Source organism: Macrosteles quadrilineatus, unplaced genomic scaffold, assembly GCF_028750875.1.
Source record: "Macrosteles quadrilineatus isolate MER2022 unplaced genomic scaffold, UCM_ALF_1.0 Scaffold_8__2_contigs__length_117827958, whole genome shotgun sequence".
NCBI classification, from domain to species: Eukaryota; Metazoa; Arthropoda; class Insecta; order Hemiptera; family Cicadellidae; genus Macrosteles; species Macrosteles quadrilineatus.
The window spans coordinates 15,825,823-15,844,334 of NW_026542601.1; the positions used below are offsets into that span (position 1 = coordinate 15,825,823).

Here is an 18,512-nt window from a genome sequence, read left to right on the forward strand (position 1 = left end):
TTACACAACAATAACATCATAACTAACTAGCATAAAACATAACCTACAAACGTTTGAGTTCAGACTTGTCTGCTGTGCTGTCTGATTCGCTCCAATCTAACCAATGAGTTGATTCGTTGCCGCTACTCCAATCCAATGCCAGCCAATCTCAATAGCACTCGATCTTGGAAAATAGACAATGGTTCTGTTCTAGTCCTAGTCCAGTACTGTCACTGTCGTCAGCTGCTGTCTGCTGTCATGTAAATTCGAATTCTCCTTTTGCTTGATGTTTTATAAATTTTATAAAGCACTGAGCTTGTAGATGTTGATTTAGTTCTGTAGAGTTTTAATCATATCAGGATTTTTAGTTATATATATTTATGACCTTTGGTGACATATATGACTGTAAACTAAGTAACTTAATTTGTTTTTAGATTTCGAATTGGATTGGCTAAGGCTATCAAAGAGGTGAAACATTTGGAGAGGTTAGGTTGATTGTTGTGTCTAGTTTTGATTATGTTAAAATTCACTGCATGGTTATTTTGAGAAAGAATACTGTTAGTTTATTACAATTTCTGTGAAACCAAATATAGGCACTCGAACTAAGTTAAATGCTTTATAACTTGACTAAAGCTCCAATCACTAGGCCTAGTTGAAATCTTGAAGTTATGGCTGATTTTGATGTTATTAGTCTATCAAGCGACACCTCAAGACCCTCCTCCCCATTCATTAACGTGTCCGAAGTATTTAATGACAGTGAAAATATTAACAATCCTCCTTGTACAAATGTTGACAAAAACCAAGTTGATTCCAGCCCACTTAAGAATATAAGCCCATTTAAACGAATTCTTCATGATCTCTCTGAAAGTGATCATTCAGATACTGAGTCAAACCAAAACATCAAATCAGTTGAATTAAGCCGTGACGAGCTTGATCGTCTTTTGTTAAAATACAGTAAAAACAATAAATGTAGGCCTAATACTGAAACACTGGACACTGGAGAATCAGAACTTTTCAAACCTGCTTTTGAAAAATTACAAGTAGACGATCAGGTAAGTAAGCATTTAGCAATAGGCCTATAACTTACATTTTAGCAAGTAACTTAGTTACAAATAAGCTTGTTCAATTGTACTGCTAAACTAAATCAATCAATTTGCAGCCAGCCCCCATAAAATTCAGGCTGAATCATACAGAATGTAAAGCACACCATAAAAAACTCACACTTTCGATTTATTGATTCTCTTAACGATTAGGCCTATGACAGGTTAAATTAGTTTTAACTCTTCTAGTAAACAGGAGGTCGCCAGTTTGATCCTGAGTAAAGCTTGTTGATGTTTTGAAACAACCTAGCTGTTCATCATCATTGGGCTTTTATCATATTTGCTGCAGCTCAGCTGCACATTAAATAGGGAACCCCTAACACTAATTTTTACTGGACTACATCTTTAAAAATTCTGTTCTCAAAAAGTACTGCAAAATGCTCAACAGAAAAACTGCCATATGCAAATGAAGGAAAATCTTCTAAAGACTTTGCTAACCTCTTCCTTTCTCCATCACAATCCAATCATAAAAAAGTCTAGCCTACTAAGGGTTTGTGTGATTATACAGTGGAACCGCGATAACAAGACCATCAATAACAAGTCACCCTTAATAATAAGTGTCATTTTCAAATCCCCAACTGATTTTACCCCTAATCACATGTTATTGCAAACCTCGATAAGAAGTCAACTTGATAACAAAGTCTTATTTAGTAATCCTCGTGAGAGTCTTTTTATTGAGGTTCTAGTAGAACAATGCACTATCAAAAACATAAAATCAAATCAAATAGGTAACAAATTTCCAAAAAATACAAATGGCTTTTCGGGTCCTAAATCTAACCATGTGCTGTCCAAAACAGACCACCAATAAGACCTCTGCAGCAAATCTGTTGATGAATGCTTTGCCTGCAAAAGAACCTTAGAATCTTTGTCGGTAATAATAAGACAAAAAATAAACTCGCTTTGACTTTGAGCAGTGTATCATCGTTCACTAGTCTTCACCCAAAATCAAACCCAGCATACAAATTATGACATAAGACATAAGACATTTATTGCCGTTGATCATTTTTACATGAGATGGGCATGGTCAACATAAATATATACAGTCAATAACATCAAATAATATCAATAATATCGATAATAATCATCAATAATATCTAAATATATTTAAATTAAAACTAAAGTTGCAACTCCAGCCTAGTACCCAAACAACAGCTTCATAAACATTAAATTAATAAAATTGGTAAACTTCATCCAAACAAACAAAAGTTAATGCTTATCATTAATTTGAAAACTTAACATATATTATCTATGTTGGTGGCCATAAACTCATTAATAGTAAAGAATGGATTGTCTAGAAGCCATTGATACAACTTGATTTTGAAGCCTTTAAGAGGAGTGGTGTGAGCATTATCGGGAAGCTTATTAAAAAATTTAACATTAATTAATTAATTAATTATGTGTTGCACAGTCTAATCTAATCTAATAATTTAAGTTTTTGAACATGACTTAACAATTATAATATTTACCATAGGTGGATACAGAAAGAAATGCTGGACTAAAACCAAAGAAGACCAACAGTAAACGGTTGGAAGACAAAGAGCAAAAACAAAGAGAAAAAGAACAAAAGAGAGCTGAAAAACTTGCCGCAAAGGAGTTACAAAACTATACCAAGCCAGGGAATTGTTTAAAAGTAAGTAATATATTGCTAAAACAGTACAGTAACTTAAGAATTATCCATCCACCATCGATTAAATACTTCTGTTACTGAACAAGAAAGTACAAGTGTAACTTAGGTAATTTTTTTCTATATTAAGTTCAAAGAAGCCCTTCTGCGTTAAAATATAAAAAAATATAGCAAAATCACATTACGACCAAAAAGATGCATTTTGGTCAGCCCCACTGAACGATTGACTTTGAATTGTTGAGGAGCCATAGTTTATTTATGTTTGATTGCAACAGCTAATCAGAAACATTACAGTAAGAGATAGATCACAATTCACAATAATTTGTGTACCAAGAGACGTACACTGAAAAGCTGGCTTGGGCCTATCTGTGATGTCATATTTTAACTTAAATATAAAAAGGGCCCTAGATATATTGAAGCATATGAGGTTTGTTTATAAATTAAGGTCTCCAACAAGCTCCAGTTGTGGTCTAGCTATTTAAAATCTAACGCCAGAGCCGTGTTCCTGGTTGTCATCGCTATGCGATAATTTCTTTTGTCTTGTAAAATGTAAGGTATAATCGACCACCCCCATGTATGAATTGTGTTCTGTGATTAGATCTTTTAGATCCAAGGGGTCATGCACTTTTCAAAACTGTACATCATCAGTTGAGCAGCATGAATAGTGTTTAGTAAAAATTTGCATTCTTCAAAAATAGTTAAATATGAACATTGGGAGAATGACTAATCTTCGCATAGGTTTAGGAACTCAACTGGCTAGATCAGTAAAAGGGAAATTAAAGAGCTGCCTGGTGTCACATTTGAACTTGTTCTTTTAGCCGCAATTGGAGCTAGTTAGAGACCTTAATTTATTGACAATCCTTGTAACTTTGCCTTGGCTTCAATACTTCTACTAATGTACCTACTAATGTTTTCTACTAATGTGTGTTGGGGAGCGAGCTGGCGTAGTGGTTAGAGCGCGGGACTTCAATCCCTGAGGTCCCGGGTTCGATCCCCACTAAGTCATCAATGGATTTTATCTAAGTGATAATGCCGCAACCCCTAGGTCTAGCCTGAAGTAATGTGAAAAACAATCCCAGTCTCGTGCCTAGCGTCCTTAGGACATAAAAAAATGTACAATTTTGCATCTTTACATGTATGTTTATTATGAATAATTATTTGTTTCAGTACATGACAGTAATGGTAGATTCATCGCTGGTGTCTTGTCCTTTTGGTGGTAAACTAATTGATTCAATCCAGAGTTCGGAATCAAAATGCCACATTTCTGCCCATATTATCCCCCAAACAATATTTTGGAAACGAGAGTTAGTAAGTTGTAGTACCTTTCTTTGTTAGTGCTTGAAAACTTAGTTCTTAGGCTACCTTAGAATTGCAAAAAATCCAAAGGCCACTAAGTTATTTACATCCTAATCACTTTAAGAGAGAATAGACATAACAACAATACCGGTAACCTAAAAGGTGGTGTAATGGTTTTATTGTAAATGTTATTGTAGGCCTTATTTTGTGTAAGTATTTAAAATATCTCAATCAATGCTATAAAGCTTCAGAACTCTCAAGTCATAGAAGTTGATCGGCTGAGGTTCAACAGTCTTAAACAGTTTATTTCACTTAAATCTGTTATCCGTCATTAAAGTCCTATTGATTATGAATTCTGCAACTCACAAACATTTCCTTTTTAGAAAAAGGCCTCTAAAAATGCCATTACACTGCATTTTCAAAATGGAGCTTTGATTTAAAGTATATAATTAGCCTAAATACTGGTGCTTTTGGTTCTTGACAATTGGATCAATAAAAAAAATAATAGCCTCCTCCATACAAGCTGAAGGCGTTGATGTGTGGCAACTCGCAAGTCATGCTTATTGACATGGTCATAACAGAAATAAAAAAAGTGTAATCATAAACATTTCCTATACTGTCCATTATAAATTAGTGCAACAGCTGATTTGGTTTCACGGGACAGCTGTGTTGCCACTTTTGTCCCACCGTGGCCTTGTATTAAAGGAGGCTATGATAATGCAGTACACATTAAGATTACTAGATACTTACTACCAGTAAACATATGTTTTGCAGCCAGGGCTGAGATTAGAAGAAGAAAACTACATTGTTGTCATTTGGGATTGGCAAACTGTAATTCCTGCCATCAAGAGCCATACACTTTGCTCTCAGATTCAGGACATACAAGCTCAACATTTTGGGAAGTCAATCTATCTTGTATTCTATGGACTTAACAGCTATTTCAGGTATATCTTCAAAGTGTATTGGTATGTTCTCAGTAAACTACAGTTTTAAAAATAATCATAATTCACAAGTTGTATTTTAAATCTCATGTTAGGGCTAGTGTTGTTTAAGTATATTCTCAAGTGTTTTACAGCAAACGTCTGGATTATGTTAGAAAATGAAATTTTAACGCTCTTACATGTTTAATTGAGAGAATATTTGCTATGTATAATAATTGAGTCTCTGATCGTCTTGTCTAAAAAAATGTCAGTGGGGGATCCAGTCAGGTGGTGGAGGTGGGAAAAGGATTACCAGCAAAATCATCTCCCACTATTATGGGGACATCATCGTCACCCGCTATCGCGGGTAAATCGTCAATGTCTCCCGCTATTACGGGGACATCGTTATAGTAACACCCGATCGTGACGAATCATTAATTTTAGAAAACAATTTTTTGTTTACAGGAGTCGTTTTTCTACAAAACACTGCGGCCTTCTATATCGCGAGTGCCATGACATTATCATCGCCTCTCCCGATTGTTGTCAAATCTCGAACAACTCGGTTGTCACCCGCGACCCCGGCATAATTATTGCATGGCAACCAATAAACAGAACAGAAACAAACATTTTTAACACTCCTCAATTTTGTTTATTTTTTTACTCTGCTTCGGCTAATGATTGTTTAGAAACGTTAACAAGTTGTTATAATTAATTTGTGTGATGTATTTTAAATATTTCAATTATAAATCACATCATTAACTAGTGTAGTTGTGTCAATCATAACACTAATTAATTTCAACAGTTATTCCTAATAGAAAAATTATGTCCACAGCTACATCAAAAGTAAAAGAAGAAATAACACAGGGGATAATCCAAAGAGAAGAAGAAAAGAAAGTAATGAAAATGAATTTCCTTATGTAACTAGGTGAGATGTAAACATTGCAATATTAGTTTAAGTGAAAACGACTACACATTGTTAAAATATTTGGGAAAACGGATAGCCTACACACTGTGGACTAGATGTAATATTGACTTTCTACTGTTAAATAAAAACAGACCATTGTGACATGTAACCTTGTGCCTTTTACAATTGTGACTTGTACAGTTATTGTGACATATACCATTGTGTCAATTAATATTTAGACATGTACCATTGTACCTTTTGCAATTTTGACTTGTACAATTCTGACATGTACCATTGTGACTTGTGCAATTGTGACTCGCACCATTGTGACATGTACCATTGTGACTTGTGCAATTGTGACTTGCACCATTGTGACATGTACCATTGTGACTTGTGCAATTGTGACTTGCACGATTGTTACAAGTATTGTAGCCTGTACCATTGTGGCTCATACCATTATAGAAAGTATCATTGTGACTTGTACCATTTTGACTTATACCGTAGTGATTTACTATTGCGACAAGTGCCATTGTGAAGTGTATGTGTACCAATGTGACATGGACCATTGTGGCATGTTAATTACTTAACTTTATTTTACAGTAGCTTAGCTATGCTACACTCATAAAGGAAATCCTTTTTTCCTCAGGACAACAAGATAAATATAGCCTAGTAGATACAACTACGCAAAGGAGAAGTGTCCCAGCTCTGCTTAGAAAACATCTGTCAATCCTTGAAATTTTTTACCCAAAAGAAATCATACTGTAAATTTAACATAACATGAAACACGGTTACCATTGACTATTCACAGCACAGACTATACACTCTGTATAGTCAATGCTGTTACATTTTAAATAGGGATGGTCAAGTCTCGAAATTTCGGGAAATTTTAATCTCGTTATAAAGCCATACACTTTGCTCTCAGATTCAGGACATACAAGCTCAACATTTTGGGAAGTCAATCTATCTTGTATTCTATGGACTTAACAGCTATTTCAGGTATATCTTCAAAGTGTATTGGTATGTTCTCAGTAAACTACAGTTTTAAAAATAATCATAATTCACAAGTTGTATTTTAAATCTCATGTTAGGGCTAGTGTTGTTTAAGTATATTCTCAAGTGTTTTACAGCAAACGTCTGGATTATGTTAGAAAATGAAATTTTAACGCTCTTACATGTTTAATTGAGAGAATATTTGCTATGTATAATAATTGAGTCTCTGATCGTCTTGTCTAAAAAAATGTCAGTGGGGGATCCAGTCAGGTGGTGGAGGTGGGAAAAGGATTACCAGCAAAATCATCTCCCACTATTATTATTACACATTGTTAAAATATTTGGGAAAACGGATAGCCTACACACTGTGGACTAGATGTAATATTGACTTTCTACTGTTAAATAAAAACAGACCATTGTGACATGTAACCTTGTGCCTTTTACAATTGTGACTTGTACAGTTATTGTGACATATACCATTGTGTCAATTAATATTTAGACATGTACCATTGTACCTTTTGCAATTTTGACTTGTACAATTCTGACATGTACCATTGTGACTTGTGCAATTGTGACTCGCACCATTGTGACATGTACCATTGTGACTTGTGCAATTGTGACTTGCACCATTGTGACATGTACCATTGTGACTTGTGCAATTGTGACTTGCACGATTGTTACAAGTATTGTAGCCTGTACCATTGTGGCTCATACCATTATAGAAAGTATCATTGTGACTTGTACCATTTTGACTTATACCGTAGTGATTTACTATTGCGACAAGTGCCATTGTGAAGTGTATGTGTACCAATGTGACATGGACCATTGTGGCATGTTAATTACTTAACTTTATTTTACAGTAGCTTAGCTATGCTACACTCATAAAGGAAATCCTTTTTTCCTCAGGACAACAAGATAAATATAGCCTAGTAGATACAACTACGCAAAGGAGAAGTGTCCCAGCTCTGCTTAGAAAACATCTGTCAATCCTTGAAATTTTTTACCCAAAAGAAATCATACTGTAAATTTAACATAACATGAAACACGGTTACCATTGACTATTCACAGCACAGACTATACACTCTGTATAGTCAATGCTGTTACATTTTAAATAGGGATGGTCAAGTCTCGAAATTTCGGGAAATTTTAATCTCGTTACACGAGACGAGATTTCTTTTTGGCCGAGATTTTTATCGAGACGAGAAAAAAAAAAAAAAAAAAAATGTAAAACGCTTTCAGAATGTCAATGCAATACCCGCAATACAGGAGCGTGTTGTAGTTGCGTTTCCTTTGCGAAGGCGTTCTTATTTAATTAATTCTTTAAATGTAAATATTACTTTAATTATTATAATAATATTACTTTAATAACATTTGAGAAGTTTTGTTAAATGTAAGCAGTGTGAGGAATGTTTATTACTATAAAAAGTCAAAACAAGTACCTAACTATTTTATAAAAATTAATATTGCTTTTATTTTATGATTTATTTTATTTTAGGATAAGTTGAACTCTATCCTAACTGATATCACTATGTTTCCTAATCGTAGGCATTTTTAATAAGTTAGGCGTGATTAATAAAAAAATGTTATGCTGATGTTTTTTAATAAAAGATTGTAAATATTCTTGCCTATTATCATTATTTTTGTATTTAAACAGTCATCTAACAATGTTACAAAATCAGGTAAAAATTTTGAACGTGCATTTCCCGTTGTGTATGAGAAGGGAAATCCCGTCTCGATCTCGTCTCGAAAGTTTATGAGAAATAAAAAATCTCGTCTCGTCTCGTCTCGAACTAAAAATCCAATCTTGTCCATCCCTAATTTTAAATCTAAAAATGTTTGGGTAAATGTAATTAATTGTTAGTTCCTCTACTCTCAGTATTTTCAATTAATCAACAGGGCTTTCGAACCTTGCCAATACAAATTATTAATCAATTAATTAGCCAATACAGTATTAAAACCGAATCACTTTTGTCTCATCACAAAAAAGGATTGTCACTAAATGTTATATTGGTTTTAGAAAAGAAATAGAAGAAGAGTTGATTGAACTGCAGATTATGACGAATTGCAACCAAAGGATAATAGAAAGCCCAGACGACCTGTGTCAACTAATCTTACAAATTACGAAAGCAATTGCTGAAACACCTTTTAAGTAAGTTACAGAATCACAGTAATCATTAGTAAGTGCTTGTCGGATATTTTAGTAGTAATTTAAAACATTGATGAATTACCAGTGTGTTTGGTATGAACAGTGATAAAGAAAAAAACTCAGGATCAATGTAAGTTATATTTACTTTTAGTACTGGACGTTCCATCCCCGTGTTAAAGTTGTCACCTTGAAGTGAGCCACCTACAGGTTGTGCAGATTAAATTACTGTACTAATTTCTATCGAAAATGCAGACGTTTTAACCAAGTAATACTGATACTGATAGGATGACTTTTTGTATAGTCTATAAGTATAAAAGAGGATGTTTGTATATATATATATAGATATATATATATATATACTAGTGGCTTGTAGGGACATAAGTCCCTAAAATGCTCAATAATATAAAACAAATTATTCTAATATTTAAACAAACAAAGAAATATATTATCTATGTGTCAGAATAGATATCCCTGTATATATGCCATATCTTTTGTGTAAAAAACTGTTTGTTGTTTGTCTTTGTTGATGTTATTTTCAATAAATCATTCGAATCACTACATAGATTTAACTCTGCTAAAGCAAGGCCACACTATAAAGGCAGCAAACATATAATTGGTTGTGAATAAATACTGGTTTATTAAGGTAGCTCGTTAATTATTTATTCAATGTGGTTATTTCTTGTTAAACACAAGTTTGAAAAGTTTCACAGTAAAATAATATATTTCCATATTCTATATAATGTAACTAAAAAGTCTTTATTATAGGTAACGTTATCCCTGGTTTTATATAGTACATTGCTGAACTTACTGGCAAATAAGTATAATCCAAACTAGTGTACCTGTTGCTTGAATTCGAGCAATTGAAAGCATTACAGGCGTTATTTTAAAACAAATAACGGTCATAATTTCCGACGACTTTATAAAAGTGTACTCAAAGATTGTGGAAATACTCACGATGTACACAACAGTTAGATATAATGAAAATTGTTTGTATCTTATCTTTTTTTCAAAAGCTGATCTTGTTTTTTAGAGTTTTCTACAAATGTTTCCCACTCATAGCCGCATTAGGTAATAACGATTATAAATGAAGAAAAAAACATTATTTCTATTTCTTCTAATTCAGTTTTATTTTTAGTAGGCCTATATCAAATTGTCCAGGATTTCTCGCTTTTTCCCATTGTAATAATTACACCAACCCAAGTATCGTCTACAGATGCAATACGCCAAAGAATATCATCTACGTGCAACACGCCTACGTACAATCTCCAAGAAGTGGTAAAAAAAGGCAGAAACCAACCCATACAATAGACATAAGTTAACTCCATAAGAAATCATTTTAAGAGTTACTGTGATATTAGGATTTTCCACTGATTTGGATTGCACATTATAACATTACAACATTATATTGCAAAACATGACACGATGCAGAAGAAAATTGATTTTAAAATCAGAAAAAACCCTTTGCAAATACTTCATTTTGACAAATTCAGTAAATCACAATTTAAATATTAACAGCTGTTTCATTAAAAAGTAGTGTAAAATTATACATATGGTCATAATGTAAACTAATCTGCTGAGGGGACTTTAAAGGCCTCTAGGGCAGACCCCCAAGAGAATTGACCTCGTTTCTATTTTGATGGCTCATCTACAGACCAAGACCTTTCTTTAGAGACGCCTACCAAGTTTCTATGCCCAGCCGTTCTCTGAAATTAGCTGTGACAAAAACCCATTTTTCCCCCATAAGAATAACATGGGATGGGAATTTAAAGGCCACTGGGGCAGAGCCCCAAGGGAATTTACCACGTTTCTCTTTTGATGGCTCATCTACAGACCAAGCCCTTTCTTTAGACACCTCTACCGACTTTCTACGCCCAGCCATTCTCTCAAATTAGCTGTCACAAAGAAAAACAGTTTCAAATTAATATATAGATGTTAACATTGCGTACTGGCTTGATGATAAATCACGATCAGCTGTATGAAGTAAACAAAAAGTAGCAGAAAATGGCTTCTAATGCTATTCTTATGGAAAACATTTTACATTATATCTCGTTATCTGGTAACTTTATGGGAATTCTGCTATTTTTCCCGAGTCCCTGGGGTCAAGACCTTTAATTTAAGACCACTCCCACTTTTCTGCGACTTACCAGACGTCCAAAATTTTCTGGTAAAGATTTTGTCTTACAGAATTATACTAGCTGTAACCCGCGGGCTTTGCCCCGTTTAACTTCTTAATTTTCAAGATGATCTCGTTTGCATGGCTCAATCACGTCCTGGTTGAAGTTCGTTCGCTACGCTCACTCACCTTTGGGTTTGGAGCTCGTTCGCTACGCTCACTCACCTTTAGGTTGGAGCTCGTTCGCTGCGCTCACTTGCCTTCGGGTTAGCTCGTTCGCTACGCTCACTTGCCTTCAGGTTAGCTCGTTCGCTACACTAACTCGCCTCCAGGTTGAAGTTCGTTCGCTACGCTCACTCACCTTTTGGTTGCAAATTAGCTGTTGTCATAAATGTAAAAGAAATAATAGTGCTGCACCCTGTTGGTAATCCTTGTAACTTTAATGCTATTGAACATTATAGAACAGAACCAACTTGTTTAATTGAAACAGCTGTTAAGATTCATTAATTCCATTTCTCATAAGGTTAACATGGGAAACTCCAGAGCCACTGGGGCGGAGCCGATTGGACGGATCACAAAATTGATGGTGTATAAACCTATTCCATGACATTCTACACGTATGTACCAAGTTTCGTGGCAATCGGTTCAGCGGTGTCCGAGTTTATCACCCCCAAACAAACAAACAAACAAATATATATACAAACATCCTCTTTTATACTTATAGATATAAGGATATGTTTGGCAGTGATAAACTCAGACACCACTGAACCGATTGCCACGAAACTTGGTACATACGTGTAGAATTTCATGGAATAGGTTTATACACCATCAATTTCGTGATCCGTCCAATCGGCTCCGCCCCAGTGGCTCTGGAGTTTCCCATGTTAACCTTATGAGAAATGGAATTAATGAATCTTAACAGCTGTTTCAATTAAACAATTTGGTTCTGTTCTATGATGTTCAATAGCATTAAAGTTACAAGGATTACCAACAGGGTGCAGCATTATTATTTCTTTTACATTTATGACAACAGCTAATTTGCAACCAAAAGGTGAGTGAGCATAGCGAACGAACTTCAACCTGGAGGCGGGTTAGCGTAGTGAACGAGCTAACCTGAAGGCAAGTGAGCGTAGCGATTGAGCTAACCTGAAGGCAAGTGAGCGCAGCGAACGAGCTCCAACCTAAAGGTGAGTGAGCGTAGCGAACGAGCTCCAACCTAAAGGTGAGTGAGCGTAGCGAACGAACTTCAACCAGGACGTGATTGAGCCATGCGAACGAGATCATGTTGAAAATTAAGAAGTTAAACGGGGCAAAGCCCGCGGGTTACAGCTAGTCTTTTATATTACCTCAACTCTCTCAGTGACAACAAATAAGGTAGAAAATAGATTTTTAGACACAAGCACAATCTGTGACTGGCTCACACAACTATGTTCTTTTTTTAATAAAAAAATTGGCAACAGCTGGTCCATAGATCGGATGTACATGCATTAGTGTAACAGTCAATGATACTACACCATTTTCTACTTTACCAAATTACCATAGACTCAAACCCTATTAGAACCCGGTTGGCTTGGACTGTAATTTTTGAATGGTTCATGCACTCAAACATACATTTATCACTTCCAGTTTAAAAAACACATTGAAAAATAATCAACAGGGTGAAGTTTTCAACAAAAAATGTTCAAAAAATCTTACTCAAGGGGGAAAAACATTAACAAAAGATTACTGGTTCCTGCATTTGAATATACAGGGTTTCATAAATAACTATGAGGATTTGGAATTTTTTGTGAATAACTGTGGCAAAAACGTTAAAATAATGTCACTGAACGAGCATTGGCTTAATCAAAATAATATAGCTTTTCTTAATAAGATAGACAAATTTAGAGTTTGTGACTTTTTTTGCAGGATTGATAAAGCTAGAGGAGGATCAGCACTTTTAGTTTCTGATGACATCCAATTTAAAGTTAGGAATGATTTAAAATTTCTTAATGAAGCAAATAGTTTTGAAGGTAGTTTTGTGGAAGTGACTCAATGGAAAACATTGTTTATTTCTATATATCGTATTCCAAACTTAGAGATGGATAACATTTTTCTACATAAATTTGATCAGTTATTGAATAAACTAAATCTTGAAATTAAATCTAAAAATATTTTAATTGCTATGGATCACAATATGGATTTTTTGAAAAACAGTAATAGATCACAAAAGTTAAAATCTCTCAGTGAACAATATGGTTTTAAGTTTCACTTTGATGCCCCAACGAGAATCACTCCAAAAACAAAATCTTGTATTGACAATATATTTTCAAATATGAAATTAATGACCAAAAAAGCAGAAACAATAGTAAGTAGTGCTGGGGTTTCTGATCACGAAGCCTTATTAATTTCTCTAGCGGAATTGACATCAGATTTTGTAAACCCTTCTAAATCAACGGTAATATTTCAAAGAAACTTTTGTCAAGAAAATTTAGAATATTTTAGAAAATGTTTAATTTTATCGCCATGTTGCTTTAATCCTCTAGTTGATGTAAATACAAACTATAAAAGCTTCCTGTCTAATCTTTTGTTAAATTTGAATCAGGCCATACCACTAAAACCTAACAAATTGTCAAATAAACCATTAAACAAAAAATGGGTAACACCAGGTATTAAAATATCAGCAATTAGAAAACGAGAACTTCATTGGGAGTCAAAGTGGAACAAGAATCCGTTTTTTATTGAGTATTTTAAAAATTACAAAAAAATATTTAAGTCAGTGACCAATCTTTCCAAAAGAAGGACAAACGAAGATTATATTAAAAACTCAAATTGTAAGACCAAAGCTTCTTGGGCAGTTGTAAAGAAGGAGTTGGGCCACAATAAACTAAATAATGAGATACCATATAATGTTCAGAGCAGCCTGAAAAATAACTGCCAATCTTTGAAGACTCTGGCAAATGATTTTAATCATCATTTTTTGAACTTAAGTAATTCAGCAGCAGTAGCTCCGAATAAGAACAAAGCATTGATGTTCATGGTTAGTAACTTAGCAAAGATTGATGAGCCTTTTAAGTTTAAAAAAATTAAAATATCTGATTTGAGAAAAATTGTTTATTCATTGAAAAATACTAAATCTGCAGGATGGGATGAAATCCCCCTATTTGTAATAAAATATGTGATTGATTTGATTCAAGAATCCTTGTGCAAAATAATAAACCAGTCCCTAGAATGTGGAGTTTTCCCTGGAAAACTCAAATTTTCTGTAATCAAGCCTCTTTATAAAAGAAATTGTGTTAATGATTTGAAGAATTATCGTCCAGTAGCTTTACTTCCGTGCTTTTCTAAGATATTTGAGAAGGCAGTTGAATTACAATTAAAAAATTATATGGAAAACAATAATATATTTAATATATCACAGTTTGGTTTTAGAAAAGGACTTAATACCCAAACATCAATAACACAAATGGTTAATCATATAGCTGGGGCGCTGGATGGGTCGCAGAAGGCTGCGGGTGTGCTGTGCGACCTATCCAGCGCTTTTGACTGTGTTAACCACGACATTTTAATTGAAAAGCTAGGCAAAATTGGAGTTATAGGAAAAGAGCAACTGTGGTTTTCTTCATATTTAACTAATAGATACCAGAGAACTAAAATCAGCAAAAATGGTCAACAAGTAAATTCATCTTGGGATAAAGTGCAATGTGGTGTGCCACAGGGGTCAATATTGGGTCCCTCTTTGTTTTTAATCTATGTAAATGATCTGCCAAATATAACAAAGATGAAACTTTTTCAATATGCAGATGACACAATGCTTTTGTGTAGAGGACCCACTATTGACGTCCTGCAGACTAGCATAGACAAAGAATTCTCTGCTCTGGGTAACTGGTTCCGGGCAAATGGTCTGGCCCTAAATGTGGAAAAAACCCAAATAATAAACTTTTCAGCTAACTACAGGGAAGATGATTCAAATCACATTATCCTTTCAAATCATCAATTATCTCCACAACAAAATGTAAAATTCCTTGGATTAATTTTGAATAAAAATCTTAACTGGGCATCTCAAATTGAAAATTTAAGTAAAAAATTAGACCCTTGCATTTTCTCAATAAGAATAATCTCACAAGTAACGAATCTAGAAACCCAGCTAATAATATATCATGCATATTTCTCATCATTAATGACATATGGTATCTTGATCTGGGGTAACTCTCCTCATTCAAAAAAAATTTTTAAATTACAAAAAAAAGTAATACGAATTATTGGCAAAGTTCCCTCTAGAACCCCTAGTAAAAAACTGTTTCAAAACTTTAAAGTTCTTACTTTTTACGATCACTATATTTTGGAAATAGCATGCTGGGTCCATAGAAACCTCTCTACTTTTATGGAGACCCAAACTCAACATAATTACAATACAAGAAAAAAGAATATTATCAAACCTGTAGCTCATAATTTACAAATATTCGAGTCATCACCACAATACATTGGTCCAAAAATCTTAAATAACTTACCAACAAGTTTAACTACTCTAGAAACTCCCTATAAGTTTAGACTTTATTTAAAAGAATGGCTCAAGACTAAATCTTTTTTTTCATTGGCAGATTATTTTAAGGACTGCTGGAATTAGGTATAAGTAAACCTTCACACTCCTGCTGGCTCAATTTTTTTGTCATGTAAAAATGTTGTATTTTGGGTAGATTCAGTTGTTTTATGTAAATACAGATGTATTAGTTTTATCTATTAGTTTTAAGTCTTTATTTAACCATTGACAATATGTCCTGTTATTATAATGTAATGACATGTAACTCAATAAATAAAATAAATAAATACATGTTGTTTTAATTGCAATTATCTGTAAATTTTTCATACAGTACGCTCTCGCTCATCCGGATCGGCCTTGTCCGGACTCCCGCTAGTCCGGATCAGCAATCGTGAAAAAAAAAATTATACCGGTGGAAATGCATATGCCCGGGCTATCATTACTGTGGACCTGGAACTAAATTGAAGAAACGGCTATATACAGTACTGTACTGTGTATTTGCTCGACTCTCGATAGTCCGGAGTTTTCGTAATCCGGACCGGACGTTCGCCACATTAGTCCGGATGAGCGAGAGTCAACTGTACCCGGTATAAAATAAAACCTCTGTTTGTACCTTTTTAGGGTTAGTACAAAACCCACTCATAAGCCTTCGGCCAATTGCCTTTCAACCTGATTCATTTTCATAAATTTATATAAGCAGTGACTTCACCATAACCTGGCCATCTGATCAGCTTTAAGCTTCAATGTTGAGACTTAATGCCAATCCACTAATATCTACTTGGGGCTAAGACTAGGGCCTAGAGGGTCGAGCTAATAGCCATTTGGGATTAGCGAAATTTGAATCTAGGACGTCAGAAACCAAAGCCCTGTGTTCTACCTATAAACAGATTGGTCCAGTGGTAAAGCTCGGGGCTTCGGAGCCTGAGGTCCTGGGTTCAAATCCCGCCAATCACCAAAGGATTCCATCTATGTCATAATAAATGCCGCAACCCTCTAGGACTTGCCTGAAGTAATGTTTAATTTCCGAGCTAGAACCTAGCGTCCTAGAAACGCCAGCTGGGAAAAGAATTTTGAAATTTATGCTCATGCTACTGCTCAGCTGTATTCACACCGATTGGTCGACTAATGGTAATGTGAACAGAGTATCGGCGTAGATAAGCACCTAGGGTTCAGGGTTGATATCCTTTCTTACAATATATATCTAAAACTGCCCTCATTGCTCAGTCTGATGACGTTTGCAGACTAGAGAAGCAGCGCAGAGAGTTGGAGAACCTGGAGTGGTTTGCCGTGGGTGACAGTCGTGACTGTGTCACTGTGGACAAGGCAGGCAACGGACTGTTGCGACTGTGGCAACAACAACTGTGTCAGTTCAATCTGGCTGGACATGACGTAGCCCAGGCCATCGCCTCTGTCTACCCCAGTCCTCGAGCACTTGTGTTGGTCAGTTCCTCCAGACTAGCTAGATCTGCTTTGTTAAATATGAGATTGGATTCATATTTTTAGGCGAAGATGGCTAAAGGATCAGGATTGAATAATACTTTGATTCTGAGTCAGATAAGCTGGTTCCTTAGGCAGGACCATAGATGAACAAGGAAAGATATGTTTCAAATGATCTACAACTATTCTCTGGATCAAACTAGTGAACTTCTGATTACCAGGCAAGCACTACCACTCAGCTACGGGTAAAAAAAGTTTAAGGGTTTATACACCTTTGACTTTAAAATTACTTATTTTGACCTCAGTGTTCATATTTAATAGTTAAATTTAAATGCCATTTTGTGTAACCATTGGTTGTATTATCTGATAGCAATGAAAGAAATCAGCTCAGATCATACTGTACTAAAAGCAGTAAAATTGCCAAAATTGGTGTTTCATATTTGAACTAGCCCGTGTCTCAACAGTTCTATTTGCTTTTACTAGTCAGCCTGAATCATTAGCTGGGTGTCTAAAGTGTCTAGTTTCTCTGGCTAAAAAACTTATGTCGACCCGTAAAAATTCAGGTAAGTTGTTATACTAGGGAACACAAGAGTCTGCAGTTGGCGGCAGCCAATAGCAAGACTGGACTAAGGTGACGTTGCAACTTCGCCTGTTCACTAATTTTTGACACTAATTAAAATTTACCAAACAGTATTTTAAAATCAGCCAGTATTATCAGACTTGGCAACAACCAACGCACACTCCTCATTGGCTTCTTCGAAGTCACGTGGTAAATAGGCTCCTCCTTCAACTGCAGACTCTCGTGGACCGTACTGTAGTTTATTTAGTGTTTGCATTCATTTGTGATAGTTAAGAAAATAAATAGATTAATATTTGTTCATGCATTGTCAGACAGCGTCATTAAGAAAGTTTATCATTTACTCGTTTTTGCAACTTAGTATTAGCCTAAATCTGTTATTACAACAATTGTATACTTTACCTGTTTCAGGCATATGACAAATGCAATACCCAAAAGGAGGGCGAGGAGTTGCTTCGGGACATCCATGTGAGTTTAGCCTTGTTTGTATTGTAAATGCTACATAATGTCTTCAAAAAGCTCTATAATATCATTACCATACATTTTCAACACTCAGACAATAATATAAATTTTACAGCCTAAAATTCTGTTTTCTGCACTTTAAGAACATAATTATTTTATCGATTTACCTGTATCTACTTCAAAGTCAAATTACATTAAAATTACAGCCAAATAAAAGACATTTTAAAGATCACTAATTTTTACAACAGGTTCGAAGATGCCAAGGACCACTAACCTCCAGCAGGCGAATTGGTCCTGAACTCAGCAGGAAAATATACACCTTCTTTAGCTCCGTGGATGGTGATACTCCTCTTTCACAAGAACAGTTATAACTTTTGTTAAATCTTTCATACGATTGTTGTGAATATTTGAATTTCATTTTGACTTGTAAATATATTTCCAACACATT

The 18,512-nt window shown here is 34.8% G+C and overlaps 1 protein-coding gene across 2 annotated transcripts; it reads left to right on the plus strand.

Moving 5' to 3' along the window:
- The first annotated feature begins 293 nt into the window (after positions 1-293).
- On the plus strand, positions 294-18,507 carry LOC128999696 (crossover junction endonuclease EME1-like). Of its 2 annotated transcripts, XM_054426324.1 has the most exons (9): positions 294-1,031; positions 2,551-2,709; positions 3,871-4,011; positions 4,774-4,943; positions 5,752-5,844; positions 8,831-8,962; positions 16,830-17,028; positions 18,014-18,070; positions 18,313-18,507. In XM_054426324.1, the coding sequence occupies exons 1-9, from the start codon at positions 648-650 to the stop codon at positions 18,433-18,435; spliced, it is 1,458 nt and encodes a 485-aa protein (XP_054282299.1). In that variant the 5' UTR covers positions 294-647; the 3' UTR covers positions 18,436-18,507. The 2 variants fall into 2 exon arrangements, with proteins under 2 accessions (XP_054282299.1, XP_054282300.1); XM_054426325.1 differs by lacking the exon at positions 294-1,031 and having other exon boundaries at positions 2,576-2,709; positions 3,871-4,007.
- The last annotated feature ends 5 nt before the right edge of the window (positions 18,508-18,512 follow it).

Bases quoted from the DNA above. Each gene is read 5' to 3' on its own strand.
- LOC128999696 (XM_054426324.1), top strand. From the start codon at position 648: ATGGCTGATTTTGATGTTATTAGTCTATCAAGCGACACCTCAAGACCC. The intron at 5,845-8,830 runs GTGAGATGTAAA...TATTGGTTTTAG, and splicing joins GAATTTCCTTATGTAACTAG to AAAAGAAATAGAAGAAGAGT. The intron at 18,071-18,312 runs GTGAGTTTAGCC...TTTTTACAACAG, and splicing joins AGTTGCTTCGGGACATCCAT to GTTCGAAGATGCCAAGGACC.